Consider the following 15,395-nt stretch of genomic DNA (forward strand, 5'->3'; position numbering starts at 1 on the left):
CATCCGTTTACTCAAGCAGCCCGCCTGCAACTAACGCTCTGGTGTATCGACCGCCGGCGACCAGAACGTGGAGATTCGAAAAATTGACCCTACGTCATCTACTGGAAGGTTTTCAGACAAAAAGGTCACAAAGAAATAGTAGTAAAAGGCTTATGAGGGGCCTAAGGATGGACCCTTTGACAACGATACTTTTTTTTTATTCTCCCTCATAATCTCCCAACGAGAGCGCTGGCTATCTGGGGTATATCTTCAGTACACACTAATACATCAATCAAGCATTAAACAACAGAAATAATACAGTTCCTCATTTACTCTATAATTAACTATAAAAAAATTTTCCAACATATGTTTGTCCACACATATTTGATGAGAAAAAAAGTTTTTTGATTGCATTGGAAATTACCTTTGAAAATAATTACAGGAAAATGGGGTAACATAGAACATTTCCAGTAGTCACTGAATGAACTGATTTTTTAATTTCATAGGTTACAAACAATATCTCCAAATATAAAGAATTTATTCAAATTTATATCATCATATTTTTTGTAGATCTTCCTCCACTTTACAAACAAGACAAACATCAAAATCTCTACCACCCTTCCATGTACAGATTTGAGTTGCCTAATATCTTTTCATGATTTTACCGTAGAATTGATTTATGTCATTATCTTATTTACCTTTACTGAATTAACATACAAGCGTATCGAACCTGGCAGATCCGCTGTAAAATATTTGGAAAAACTGACATCAGTTTTTCTCTGTGCTATTGAGATCCGCACTGCAGGATAGTTGTTCCACATTCACACGTTGTATCCGGTTTTTCAACTTTAGTTTGAAATACCATAACGGACACTCATCGTATGACATCCACAGTTGTTCAGGTGGTTCCGTCGGAAATGTGCCATTCTGGTACATCACCTGAATTGAAAAAAAAACCATCTCATTGTCTAGATAATAATGATTCTTAATCATGTTATTTTTCTCCAATGACTACGAACCTTAACAATGAATTCTTCATCAATGTGGTGCAACTCCAACGCAACATAACTACCGTAATAAGGAACATGGGGCTCCCAATGAACATGTAGAGCTCTGATAAGTCCCATAATATTGATATCGTTACCTACTAGAATGGATAATCTACTCATTTCCACATCATTCAAGTAATTCTCTACATTGCGTAAGAACATGGCAAGCTGGATGCCTCCATTGTATCGAATGATGTCATCCGTTGCAGACTGCATACCATATTCGCACAGTACGAGTGCTTGCAATAATCCGTCAGGGTATACATCTTTGATGCACTCATCTATGGGAATGCCAACCTGTTCCTAAAAGTATTTTAGTATATTTTATTTTAGGGTGTCATTCATGATCAAGCTGTGAGTTTTTGGGTTAAGTCGACTATGCTAGCTATTCTCGGCGAAATTTTCACCCCAGCTAGTACCACCAAGAGCCTGGTGCCTCTAGCATTTTCATTTGGATTATGGTCTTTTATATCAATATACAGGGTGTCCCAGAATTGCGCGTCCAAACTTTAAACTTAAGTTGGGGGTGAAATTCTGGATCGAAAAGTCCTGAGCGACTTTTTGATCAGACGCACCCTCTTCAACTTATTCAGGGTTGAAGTTGACGAATCAGGGGCGTGGAATACCCGGTCGCACGACGGTGAGGAAAACATACGAGTGTGGTGGTGTCCCCACCATACCGTACTACTTCCCTGCGGCGGCAGAAAGAGATGACAGGCGGCGGCGGGTAAGAGGAAGGGGAGGGAAATTAAAAAAATGAAGGTGTGAATGAATTAAAAAAATAAGGTAACGCGACTATGAAATGATGAATTACATATGAATTAATTAAAGATGGTAGTTAATGAAAAAGTTTCAAACCATAGCACGAATTTGACGATACAGAAATCCGCTTCGAAAGTTCCAGAAAAAATTACTACCAGTGCATTCTTCAAAGTATTGCTGATATAATTCTGTGAAGTTCTTCCAGTCTTCAACCAATTCGGAATGCTGGACGGCTACTTTGGACAAAATAGGTTGACATTTAAGCCAGCCAATGAATAATGGATCCACTTCCAATTGAACTACATTGAACCAAGAATTGTTTTTGAACGTCATGTTGGCGATCTCTTGATCGGTTGGAACGTAATCTGGGACCAGTCCCTGTGCTAATTGCATCGCTGATTGAATTGATACCTTTGTTTTCTCCGGACGGAAATAAATTTTCTTAGCATCAATTAAATTTTTATACGCCTCACGCAGGGATGCCCCTAATTCGCGTGCCTTTTTTTCCCCAAGCTGTAACAAAAAGTGAAATTAATTTCTTGTGCATTTGATTTCCTCCTTGATAAATGGTGTCATACACGGTGTTTCGTTTAAGCTAATTTTTATGGTGCAATGTTGGGTCTAAAATTTCAATTTCATGGGGACACGACATTTAGGCCCAGAATAACCCTCCCCTCTCTATACATCCAAAAAAAAAAATCCCAATTCACAGAACATGTGAAGTTTTGTCTTGGAACTAAGAAATATTTTTTGGATTATTTTTTCTAAATGGGATCATTTGAAGAGGAAGAAACTTGGATCAAATTAATCATTGTTTTCTTATCCTGGGCCTAAATATATGGGAGTCCTGTTCCATTTTGCTCTGCTATGTACCTCTACCAACTTTTTCAAGTTCCACTTCGATCAACTACAGACTTGCTCCACCCAGTGAACTAGGAATTCTTAACTCTATGGTAAAAAAAAAATTGCTCGGTAGAATAGAGGTTTAGAAAATTTTTGCCCTGGATTAGTTATTTGAATATAAAAGTGGAAACTGCGTTGGTATAGAATAAAACCGATAGTTCAAAAACACAGTTACTAATAATTGCTTCATACTTTCGTCAATCTGTTGGATCCTTCTGGTATGTAGGACTTATTGATTTTTGATAGCAAAGGAAACTTAGCTTGTACACTAAGTCGACTTGGAGTAGACTCTGCGTGATGTACAAGAATTTGAGCTAGCAAAAGTTCTGCATGGGAAAACTTTAATTGTAGGATGAAAAAAACTACTGTCCATGCGTAATCGAGCTTCATCGTTACAAACTTGTTGATTTACGGGGAAAGTACAGAAAACTGATGGACTGATGGTAGCGCAACTGGTTTAAATAGTGTAGACAAGAAATTCTGAGCGATAAAGCGCCATTGTATTATGACACTATTAAATTTAGGAATTTCTCATTTTTGTCGCTTCCGTTTTCTAATAAAACGTATATGATATGGCGAAATGATGAAAAATACATTTACATTTCCAATCGATTGTTGTGCATGAAAACATCAATAACATGTTATCTCGTGAAGCAATAATAACTGTTTTGTCGGATTCCAAAATAATGACGACAACTTTGCTACATGTTACTCGTAATCTTTATTTATGCGACAAAAATCATTATCCGAATGGGTATTGGTCTGAATATTCAGAGGCCTTCAATTTAATTCCTTGAGGGTATTGGCAAGTCAAAGGGGTTTTTCTCTTAGTTAGGATATCGGCACTCTGAGGTGAGAGGGAGACGTGACATCAGGGTGTTAATAGAAATACGTGGATAATTGCAGAAAGGCTCGGAGGAGTATTAGGGAAAACTCCAGGGAACGAGTATTATTTTGTGCGAGGTCCGCAATTAACAACTTTCGTTAAGACAAATGTAGAGGCACATAGAAGGGGAGGCTCTTAATTATTAGTATTGATAAATAATATTATTATTTTGTAAAGAGGTGACTCATAATGATTACATAATCAAAAAGCGCCAAATCATACAGCAGTAAAGACAAAATCAAATTCCAATCTATATGTCGTGAGTCATCATTTCCCTCATCTATTTTTTAAAGTATTCCAGAAAGTAATAATTCTATGCCTCGGGGAAGTTTACAACTTCAAATAATCTTATCGTATTGTATTCCACGTGTAACTGCAAATTCCATAAAATCTCTTGACGTAAAGAAGATGAATAAAATTGATTCTTGAAAATAATTTCCGATTTCTCATGGACAGATCTCGTATATTTTTTGTGTGTCCTTTTTATGTAATTTATTATGATTTTTCAAGTATATCTTCAAAACCACTTATAAATAATATATGAGAAAACAAGAGAATAAGATTTTTTTCTAGGTATTTTTTCGATTCAATTGTTTTTCCTTCCAAAATACACATTGGTTCACGGATTCGTAAATTGACAAAGAATCTATGGACTATCGGCGGCAATCAAGCCGACTAAAGCTCTCTAGCTGCATGCAATCATTAAAAATGCTCTCAAATGTAAATAATGGACAGTCCGGGGTGGCCGAACACTCAGGAATTACCCGAGGTACAGGTGGTTCCCTGGAAGACGTGCCTTTGTGATACACAACCTAAATGTAAAAATAAAATCGTCATATCATCGAAAAAAAATGGTATTCGCCTCGTCTCATTGTCATAAAATATCTGCCAACCCTGACTATCAATTTTCTATTGATTGCGTGCAGTTCTAATGCAATGTAGCTACCGTAATCGGGAATATGGTGTTGGTCATAAACATCTAGAGCTTTGAGAAGTCCGACCATGTGGATATCGTCACCAACAAAAATGAATAGTTTCCTATTGTCCACATAATCTAAGTAATTGCTGACTAAACGCAGGAAAAGTCCGCTGTGGGCACCTCCATTCAGACGGATGTCATAGGTCGACTGAGCCTCATACTCCTCCATCATGAGTTTCTGCAACAGCCCATCGTGATACGCGTACTTCATTCAGGGCTCTAGGGGAATGCCAGCGCTCTCCTAAAAGAATCCAATGGTATTTTACGTGAATTATGAATGTAGACGATGATGCGGTATTTTGAAAATAATCAAAATCCGAAATATCGATTATTTTTTGGGCGAAGTGTTGGGCTATTATCCAAATATCGGTCTATGGAACTTGTAGAAATTTGACCAAATTTTTACTGAAGCCTTTTCCTCAATCAAACATGAATTCAGAAGCGAAGTAGTAAATCGAATGATCTCCCGACTGCGAGACAAGTCAATTATCTCCTTTTGGTGTTTCGCTACTCAATTTTAAGGAAATTGTATTCATTATTATTATTACTATTCGCCGGAAACATTTGTGTAGTGTTTGAATCGTGTCGGAAACAGAGGAAAAATTTAGAATTCCTTTTAGTTGAATATAAAGGGATAAAAATTAAGAAAAAAGTCGAACCCTCGCGTGCAGATGACGGTACAGAATTCCACTTTGAAGGGTCCCGAACACATTGCTTCCTGTATGATTTAACAGATATCCGTACGGGGAATCTAAGGGTTCAGTAATCATATCGCCATATCGCTCGAATCCATCGTGAGCGAAAAATTGAGAAAAGTTTTGACAGTGGAACCAGCCCATGTATATCGGATCCATTCGGAGGATAGCTATATCGAACCATGGGTTGCTTTTGAATTTCCCATGGGCGACATCTTCGTTGGGAACGTATTCAGGTACAAGCCCATGTGCAATTAGAGAGGATATATCAATTGCCTCCTCGGTGCACTCTGGGCGCATATAAATTTTCGTATTGCCATACAAATTCCCATAGGCCTCACGTAAAGAGACTCCTAATTTATCAGCATTCACTCTTCCTTTCTGCAAAAAAACCCATCACTTTCTGTTTTGATGATAGTGATGATCAAAATAGGCATTCAGAAAAGACTGCATTGAAGATTTTGGAATGTTTATCTGGATGCGTAAATATCGACTGTCGAAGTCTGCAACATTTAACGGCTCTAGGGTTGGAAACTAAGGGGCATAACCTTTTCCACATTCCACATTTATAAATTAGGTCACACGGAGACATATTGTTCAATAAAAGTAACGCAAAAGTTCTATAATTATCGTGTGAAATGGTCTGATGTGAATTAGGAAGGCTCCATAAAGAAGACCCTCTGAACTTCTACGTAATCTTTACTGAATATTTTTTTTCCCATGAATACGAACTTATTCCACTCTATGCAACTAAAAATCTGGCAATGGCAATGGCAATAGGAGCGTTCTTCAGATGGGGGGCATTATATTCAATAATTTGTTCATACTTGCGTCAACATGATGGATCCCTGCGGTATGGTAGAACTGTTGATGCTAGGCATCAAAGGAAACAAATTTGTCATGTTCTTGTCTGGTTTATACTCTGTGTGATACGCCAGGACTTGAACAAGTAGAAGTTTTGCATTAGAGAACTCTGAATGCAAGAGGAAACAAAGTATTGTCCATCCGTAATGGATCTTCATTGTCGAAGCTTTTTGGCTTTCGGTGATGACAAAGAAGACTAACTATGATTAAGGCTAGGTGAGTTCGCTTAAATAGTTTGACCAGGTCTCACAGAGTGATTCAAGGGATACGTTAGCCTTGGGGTATGGCATAACCAACTTTATCGATAAATTCACAAATTAATGGTAACGATAGTCCATTAATAGCTATTAGGGATACCACCATCTTTGTTCCACCTGCTTATTCCAATAGACGTAACGTGTGATAGATACTCAAAAATCTCTTTAGCTCCTAAGCGACTATTCAATAAAATATACTTAGCATGTCAATTCTTCAAGCAAAAATAATGAAGTTTTGATAGTTGTTTATCCAAATTTCTTTTTTTATCTACTTTAAACTGTATGTTTGAGAATTTGTCTTTACTTTCTTCCATTTGATTACGAAATTGATGATGAAAAACCTCGCACTCGAAAAATTCCTGAAATTTATGCCATTTTCGAATCAACCATTGACAGTGTTCCATATTGTCCCGATCGTCCCAATGGAGAAAATCTCTCTCAAAAAAATCTCTTATGCTGTAATTTCTGCGTGTTATCAGAGGTCGCGAGTGTTAACGATAAATGTAATACGTTTCAGAGCCAAATGTGACTTTTATCCCTCGGAAAACATGAGATAGTACGTGCACCAGCTTGTATTGAACTTGAGATTGATAATTGGACGCTGGAAGACAGTGGGAAGGCATCATGAATTACTTTGTCGGGGTTGATGTGGGGACTGGTAGCATCCGGGCTGCACTTTTTGACAGCGATGGAAAATTAATTAAGATCTCCAACAGTCCCATTGAGATATTTAACTCTGTTCTGGATTTTTATGAACAGTCCTCGGAGGACATCTGGGATTCTGTCAAGAAAGTTATCAAGATCTGGATTTTTAGAGGGCATTGATCGAAAAGTTGATGAATATTTTTTTACGAACCCTATAAAAAGTAATTGTTTACTGTTTGAGCTTTTCAATGTGATTTTATTTTATTTGCGTAGAATATTGTTAATGGAACGCCCAAGGAATTTATCAAAGGTATTGGGTTCGATGCGACTTGCTCTCTGGTGCTTCTGGATGGAGCCGAAAGGCCTGTGACAGCGAGTTTAAATGGTAAATGATTAATTTGTTGGGGAATCAGAGGGAGAGAGGGGGGGGGAGGAAGGACAAAGAGGGGCGGAAAGAGAAGGACCCCTGTGAGCCACGAGGAGGAAGGGGGAAGAGAGCGCAGAAAAGGAGGAGGGTGTGATGTCCAAAACCCTATATCAATAGTTTTTCCTGCATTTCCCATAAATATTAACCACAAGGAAACACATTCCTTAAATAATAAATTCTACCTTCCATAAACCAATCCAATTTCACCATCCCAGTCACAAAAACACTACGTCATCCAAAAATTGGTTTCGCCATTTAGGTGAGTGCATTCACCCTAACAAAAGAATGACACATGCCAGAGCATTGAACTCCACCGCGGAAATCATGCACTGCCAAAACCGCTGACTTGACAGGTCGATCCCCTTTAAGAATTGGTAGTGGGAAAACCACGCCATAATTTCCACTAATCAGAAATCAATTCGTGTAACCACCACGAATCGATCCGCTCCCCAAAATCAAAAATCGAAAGCAGTCTAGAAGCAACCGTTGGAGCGATAATTTGACTTGGTGGAAATCACTTTCCGGAATCGATCTGTTTCTTTCGGGCCTCCCAAATTATAATTCGCGATAGAGTCGATATAGTGCGTGGTAGTCTATTTAATCATAATAAATAGCTAAACGGTCGGAAGTATACAGGGGTACTGCATCCTTCAATCGAAAGTAGGAGTGTTTCTTACATTTTAAGAGGACTAATTAATCAGTTTCCGTGGTTGTGGACATTCTCAAAAACTTATCCAAAAACATTGTGCATTAATTATAAGCGAGTGGGTGAACGTGGCATGAATAAGAAGTATTCATGATAGGATCAGAGGCCATTCTGATTCTGGTGAAGAAAGACGATTGTGTCACCGAAGGATCCACACATCCCCAATACATAAGGGATAGTATACATTTACACACTTGAACTGTGAGTCTCATAAAAATAATTATATTCTTCTTCAATTCCAAATTAATTGGCTAATCAACTCTCTAAGAACCTATTCGGGGATAAATATTTTACCGTTAATAAAGAATAAATTATTGTTAATTGTAATTCAAAAAGGTTCGTAATAGAGAATATGATTTTTGAGAATAAAATTTACTCGGAATCATTTGATTATTCCTAATTCCTTTATTCCCCTTTTCATTTAGATTAACAACATAATTAAGGTAAGAGCGAAAAAACTAAACCTAGCGTCGTCCAAACAAAATCTCAAATATAAAAATACTTAGCTTCATTCCATATTTTCAATTTAGCTATTCCATATTTTTATATCAAAATTTCTAGTTCTTGTTTTCCGCAAATAACCCAATTATATAACAGTTGTCCTCCGACGCTGACAACGTCTCTGGACATAACAGCTAGAATTTCATGGCGCAGTCGGTAGGACCGTTCTAGCTTTCCTTTCACTCTTACCGCCAAATTTATAGTAAAGAATTTTCCTCAGATATCGTATAAATTCCCTTTTCTTTTCGATCATTCATTAAATTTGTTTTGAGATCGACTCCTTCCTACCCAGAGTAGGAATTCTTTTATTCCTTTCTGAACAAACTCGGTTAATTCTATCAGAAAATTCATTCCTCTATTTTTTCTCGCGAAAATTAAGCTATACATATTTTCAGCATCAAATGCAATAATTTCAAAAGTTTTAAAGAAGGAGGTAGCCTAAATTCTATTCGAGATTTTGCTATCACAAACAAATTTTCATTTACTTATTTTTATTTATTTTTGACCTCCTTCAAAACGATTTTTCAATGGCTAATAGTTCCGTCAATATCACCTATACAGGTGATTCAAATGCCACAGGGCTTATTGGGAACCATGAAGATTATATTAAAGCAAGAGATATCGCTAGTAGTATACCAATTTTTTCTGGTACCTCCCAACACGCTTCCCTAGATGAATTTGAATATGCTGTTAGAGCAAATCTATCATCGATTCCTACTGAAAATGGTAGGAAAGAGGAGTACATTCTTCAGATATTGAAACGCCTCCTACCCCCCGCTAAGTTCGCCGTATCGAACAAAACCCTGAACTCCGTTGAAGACATCCTCAAAATCCTTGTCAAACGATTCCGAGGTCAATACGGTTTCACTTATTACGTTAACCAAGTCCGTGGTCTATGCAAATACGCAAACGAACCCCTAGAATGCTTCTTGGAAAGATTGGCAGCTTTGGTTCAATTTGGGTTGAGAACACTCGAAGGGGAAACAGAGAATAAGAGAGGTGTTCTGGAAGAATACCTGAACAATGAGGCTCTGGCCAGGTTTAAAGAGTATGCAACACCTGGAGTTAAGGATACGTTATGTCGGCAGAAATGTAAAAAAATTGATGATGTACTGAGGGTACTCGATTCAGAAGAGTTCCGACCGAGTATGACCTTGCCTGCACCTGAGATACAAGACCAAAACCAATACCGGTACGTGACGGAGTATCCTTCAGTTGGGATACACAATGATATGTGGGCGAATGAATCAACACCGCAGTCATTCAAGGCGTATCCTCAAACACAAACGTCAAGTCCTCGATGTGCAGTCCCTCAGCATCACCAGCGACGTTATGGCAACACTCCATCTTTTACACCAACACCCAGTAGAGGCTATGGAAACCCAGGATTTCAAGTCAACTATGATGGGAGAAATCAGCCAGTCAACAAGGATTTGGTAGTTTCGCTGCTGCAAGACTATCTGCCCCCGAGACGTCCGCCCGGACCGTCAAGGGGATCAGCGAACTCGGAACCATTTTCATCCAGGGGTCCATTCTCACCACCTCGCCTCAACGGGGGTAACGTTATCGCCATGGCAACAGCTCGAGCGACAACAGTCCAATGAAGATTTAGCCGATGGAGCCTCAGCTGAACTCAGTCTTCACCAATTAGCTGCAATCTTGACTGGATCCTCACAACCACCGAAGGAGCCTGTTCCTAAGAGGGAGCAGAGGAGTGAGCGACGAAACGATGACCTGGCTGAAATAAAGCAGCTCCTCCAAACTCTAGTATTGAAGATGAACCAACCGCCCGCCATACCCAATTGAACACGAGATAATTCTCGGGAACGGGGTCGGACAGATTATCACCAGAGATCTGGGGGAAATCAAAACCCACAAGTCCTGAACTCCACTGTGACACCTGGACTTCCCATCCAGGCTTTAAACGAGTATCTGACTCGTCAAGCGGGTGCGATGACGAGCGACCAGGGTCAGAACCAATACCATACCCTGACGAGCACTCACCGCAACCACCAATAAAGGAGATGGTCCTGTGCGGCCCCAAGCGAGGTCCCCATATCCGGATCCAGGGTCCATACCTGACCAATGATGGGATCAGTGCCCTGGTGGACACGGGGGCTTCCATAAATCTTATAGACATTCAGTCGTTACAACCAGAGGTCATCGTGGATATAAGAGAGACGTGTAAAATTGTGGGGCTCTCCAATGATGTGATGGAATCGTTGGGGACTGTCATGCTACCCCTTCACCCAAAGGTGAAAATTAAATTCCACGTCATACCTCACCAACCTGGCGGATATGGAGCAATTGTTGGTGACGATATGCTGAACAAGCTGAAGACGCATCTATCCTTCAGCACACGAACCATAACATTCAACATATCTCCGTTAAAACCTCTGCATATGTGTGTCCCGAGTTGTCCCACGAGAAAAGAGTGCAGGATATCATCTCTGACCGGGGGTGGACCCAGAATTAACTTACGAGTTAAAAACTTAGTGGGGAACACACACCAATTCTTGATAGACACCGGAGCGGAGATAAATCTCATCGAGCGACGCGCAATTAAACCTGGTGCCAAGATCGAACCTCCAATCGTGAGGTATTTAACGGGGGTAACAGAAGACGCATTGCCAACGTGTGGTTTGATTCGCCTCAGAATCCTAGGAGCGGAGGTCCCCTTTCACATAATTGATGGCGAATTACCAGTGCAAGGATCAGGACTTCTCGGCCTAGAATTTCTGATTCAGGAAAAGGTAGACATCAGGTATCTTCAGAGGACCATCACTACCGAGAGAAGACCGAATCTACCCATTCATTGGTTCGATTACCACCGACCATACGGACCCAAGATAATTCCTGCCAGAACGCGGATGGTCATAGGAATCCCAATACAAAACTCAGACTTAGAAGTTGGATACCTACCCAAGGTCGATACACCTCAAGGAATATATCTAGGCCGAAGTGCAGTGACCGTCACAAATGGAATAGCCTGTGCAGTAGCCATTAATACCACCGAAGACCCCATCGAACTCAATATTCCCCCACAACGGATAGAACCATTTGATGAGGAAATTTACTGCCCTGGAACTGACGTCACATTCTGCAATATGGCAATATCCTCAGAAGAAAATGAAAGTTTCCACCAAAGAGCAGCTGACATTGTTCGAGCGTTACCTGAACAAGAGCTCAAACTCTTAGAGAGGAAGAAAGTGATCGACTTGATGAGAACATTTGATGATGTCTTTCACCTCCCGGGAGATCAACTAGGGAAAGCTAGACACTTCAAATGCAAAATCCGTACAATAGGCAACAAGCCGATCCATAAACAGCAATATAAATTCCCTAAACAACACAAGGATGAAATCAAAACTCAATGCAAGACACTGGAAGAACAAGGAATCATACGGCCGTCTGTCTCCCCCTACAATTCTCCGCTTTGGATTGTCCCCAAAAAAGCGGACTCCAGAGGACGGAAACGATGGAGGATGGTGATCGATTTCCAGGCTTTAAATCAGAAAACCATCGGAGATTCTTACCCACTGCCTGACATCTCGGAAATCTTATCACAGCTTGGAGGAGCGAAATATTTCAGCGTTTTCGATCTTGCAAGTGGCTTCCACCAGATCGAGATGGATGAAGCAGACAGCGAGAAGACCGCCTTCACGGGTCCCGACGGACATTATGAATACGCCAGAATGCCGTTTGGCTTACAAAATTCCCCACCGATCTTCCAGAGGATGATGGACCAGACTCTCGCAGGTTTGAAGGGCACGGAGCTTTACGTGTATCTGGACGATATTGTTGTCTACTCCAGAACATTTGAAGAACACACCCATAGGCTTCACAACCTGTTTGAATGCCTTCGAGACAAGAGACTTACCCTCCAACCTGACAAATGCAAATTCTTCATGAAAGAGGTAGCCTATTTAGGACATATCATTGATGAAGAGGGGATTCATCCTGATCCCTCCAAGGTTAGAGCTCTAGTGGAAATGCCCAAACCAATCAATCAACACGGGATTCGGAGATTCCTAGGTTTCAGCAATTACTATCGTAGATTCGTTAAGGACTATGCTGAAAAATCGGAACCTCTGACCCGGCTACTGAAGAAGGACTGCCAATACCATTGGAGAACGGAACACGATGAATCCTTCAATTTCCTAAAACATGCCCTCACTGAAGATTCCCTGCTGTACCATCCAGATATGAACGAACCCTTCATAGTGCACGTATCGAGCACTGAAAAAGGACTAGGGACAATACTGAGCCAAAAAGACGAAGAAGGGGATGAACACCCGATCCTCTATGCATCCAGAACATTGCGAGGAGCTGAAAGTCGCTACACATCTGCAGAGAGAGACTGCCTAGCTGTGGTATACGCTCTAGGGCAGTTCAAACCCTACATTTATGGAGTGCCTTTCACTATTATCACGAATAGTCCAGCCCTCAATTGGCTGCGAGATTCCAACAATCCCACCTCCAGACAAGTTAAATGGAAAACTTATTTGAACGACTTCGACTTCGAGGTGAAAATAAAGAAGCAGAAGAAGGCACAACTGGCCGATGCATTTGCAGAGAACCCATTGGAGGACGACCAGCCTGGAGAAACTGTGCTTACTGTTTGTCTACCGGGAACCAATGCATCACGTCGAACCCTTAAACCACCAAGAACAGTGGGAAATCCCAATTTACGGGTTTGTTTCAAATCGCAACCTGAGGTCATCCAAACACCAGTCCCTGATAGTTCAGTTGCAGAACGAATTAAAACAAGGCGAATGACCGACCTCGCCACGGGCAGGAGAGAACCTATCTCTTATCGAGATAGTCGTCAGTATCAGTCCGCACTAAAAAAAAAATAAATCCGAGTGGCAGCGCTACGCCAGAAAAGACTCCGGAAAATATCGATACCGATGCCACAACAGTCACACCTAGTTCAGCGGAAATAGGGAACGAGTCAATAGTCGAAAGCACAACACCAACCCCCTCTGCCTCAGGAAGCCCGGAATCAGGAAGGGATAGCACGGAAACGATTCACCTTGACAAGGAAAAGGAATACTCCAACTCTGACACCCCAATCACGAAAGATAAGGATTCCGAAGACACAGAAGACTCCCGAGGGTCCACCGAGAGACCTGATGAAATGAACATTTCTCTGGAAGGAGAACCAATGGAGGATGACGTGTTTGAAGAAAGAGAGCAACTAGACGGCCTGAATCAAGGAATAATTGAATCAGAATCTTTAATGGAAGAACAGGACGATGACCCTGAAGAACCATCAGAAGCTGAGATAAGTAGGCTCAAGGGCTTACAGCTATTCGAAAAATTCCTAGAAAAATCTGAAGAGTCACAAAACGAAAGTCTACCAGAGTGGGACTATTACCAACCGCCCCCTCTATACCAGCTGAAAAGAGCAAATCTGAGCCCAGGTTTCCTCGACGAGCTGAACGCTTCTACCCAGCTGTTCGACCAGAAGATAGCAGATCTCGAAGAGCGATCGAAACCCTTCATCAACTTGTCCGATGAGTTCCAGGAGGACGACATAGCGTCACCGGGGGTGAAGGTTAAATCCACAAAGCTTTCCCATCTAATAGCAGAGCAATTAGAGCCCTCACTCATCACACCTTCCCCCTTTTCCTCTCAGGGTACCTCCCAAGAACAAGTGAAGACAGACATCATAAAAGACGATAAGCTCAGCATTCCCCACGATGAGTCCTATCAAGCTGCATCCAACATTCACGAAACAAGAGATGGACTTACGTTCTCGAAGGGAAACCTTGCACATTTTCTGGCCGCGGATGCAGAGCCAACTAAACAGAACACAAAACTTCTCAGAGATCTGAACCTCATAATTTTAGAGCACATCAATAAGCTTAAGCCTCTACCAGGTCAGGTAATAGTCACCAAATGTGGAAAATTCTACACGTTCACACTAATAGTGAAGCAATGGCACTTTGAGAAAGTCAAGAACAAAAACCTCAAACTCTGTTTGAAGAATCTACACCAGGCCTTGATAAAATACCAAGCAACAACGGTTAAAATGGTAAATCAGGGAGACGAAATCGATTAAGACATCCGCATTCGATTCTTCTTAGAAAGGGAATTCTACGAACAACCGATCGACATAACCCTGTTTCACGGAACCATTGGAATGCCACCAGTAGCTCTGAGACAGGAAATCATTAAGGAATGTCATGAAACCCTGCCAGCCGGCCATAAAGGGATCGTCAAAACATTCCACTGAATTAGAGAACGATTTTACTGGCCAGGAATGAAGCAAGAGGTTGAAAGGTTCATCAAGAAATGCAGAACCTGTCAACTGGAAAAGATACGACGTGTAAAATTTCGACAACCAATGCTGATCACGGAAACACCAAGTGAATGCTTCGAGAGAATCTCGATTGATACCGTTGGTCCACTCCCAACGACCTCGAAAGGGCACAATCACATCCTTACGATCCAGGATAATTTTGCCAAGCATTGTGTTGCCGTACCTCTTAAAGATACCAAAGCCCATACCATCGCACATGCTATAGCAACCAAGTATGTAGCACAATATGGTTCCCCGAAGATCATTCTCTCCGACAAAGGCACAAGTTTCTTCAGCAAGCTTTTCGCTCAGTTAAGCAAAATCATGAGATTCCACCACATCACCACTTCAGGTTATCGGCCGCAATCCAATGGAGCTTTAGAACGAAGTCATCATTCCCTTGTAGAATATCTTAAGGCATACACCAACGAGTTC

The 15,395-nt window shown here is 40.9% G+C and overlaps 2 protein-coding genes across 2 annotated transcripts; both read right to left on the bottom strand.

Moving 5' to 3' along the window:
* Positions 1-453: 453 nt before the first annotated feature.
* LOC135163044 (venom acid phosphatase Acph-1-like) lies at positions 454-3,133 on the bottom strand. Its single transcript, XM_064122170.1, has 4 exons — positions 2,886-3,133; positions 1,887-2,303; positions 999-1,331; positions 454-918 (listed from the first exon to the last, which is right to left on the bottom strand). The coding sequence occupies exons 1-4, from the start codon at positions 3,081-3,083 to the stop codon at positions 748-750; spliced, it is 1,119 nt and encodes a 372-aa protein (XP_063978240.1). The 5' UTR covers positions 3,084-3,133; the 3' UTR covers positions 454-747.
* Positions 3,134-4,232: 1,099 nt separating this feature from the next.
* On the bottom strand, positions 4,233-6,835 carry LOC135162063 (venom acid phosphatase Acph-1-like). Its single transcript, XM_064120157.1, has 4 exons — positions 6,081-6,835; positions 5,218-5,634; positions 4,473-4,736; positions 4,233-4,391 (listed from the first exon to the last, which is right to left on the bottom strand). Exons 1-4 carry the CDS (start codon positions 6,273-6,275, stop codon positions 4,233-4,235), a joined length of 1,035 nt encoding a protein of 344 aa, XP_063976227.1. The 5' UTR covers positions 6,276-6,835.
* Between the last annotated feature and the right edge of the window lie 8,560 nt (positions 6,836-15,395).

The sequence above is a fragment of the Diachasmimorpha longicaudata genome, chromosome 5 (assembly GCF_034640455.1).
Source record: "Diachasmimorpha longicaudata isolate KC_UGA_2023 chromosome 5, iyDiaLong2, whole genome shotgun sequence".
Taxonomy (NCBI): domain Eukaryota; kingdom Metazoa; phylum Arthropoda; class Insecta; order Hymenoptera; family Braconidae; genus Diachasmimorpha; species Diachasmimorpha longicaudata.

Coding starts and splice junctions, on each gene's coding strand:
- LOC135163044 (XM_064122170.1), bottom strand. CDS start 3,083: ATGAAGCTCGATTACGCATGGACAGTAGTTTTTTTCATCCTACAATTA. Junction 1,332..1,886: donor ATCGTCAAATTCGTGCTATG/GTTTGAAACTTT, acceptor AAATACTTTTAG/GAACAGGTTGGCATTCCCAT. Junction 919..998: donor ATGAAGAATTCATTGTTAAG/GTTCGTAGTCAT, acceptor TTTTCAATTCAG/GTGATGTACCAGAATGGCAC.
- LOC135162063 (XM_064120157.1), bottom strand. CDS start 6,275: ATGAAGATCCATTACGGATGGACAATACTTTGTTTCCTCTTGCATTCA. Junction 4,737..5,217: donor ACCGTCATCTGCACGCGAGG/GTTCGACTTTTT, acceptor GGGCTGTTGCAG/AAACTCATGATGGAGGAGTA. Junction 4,392..4,472: donor ATAGAAAATTGATAGTCAGG/GTTGGCAGATAT, acceptor TTTTACATTTAG/GTTGTGTATCACAAAGGCAC.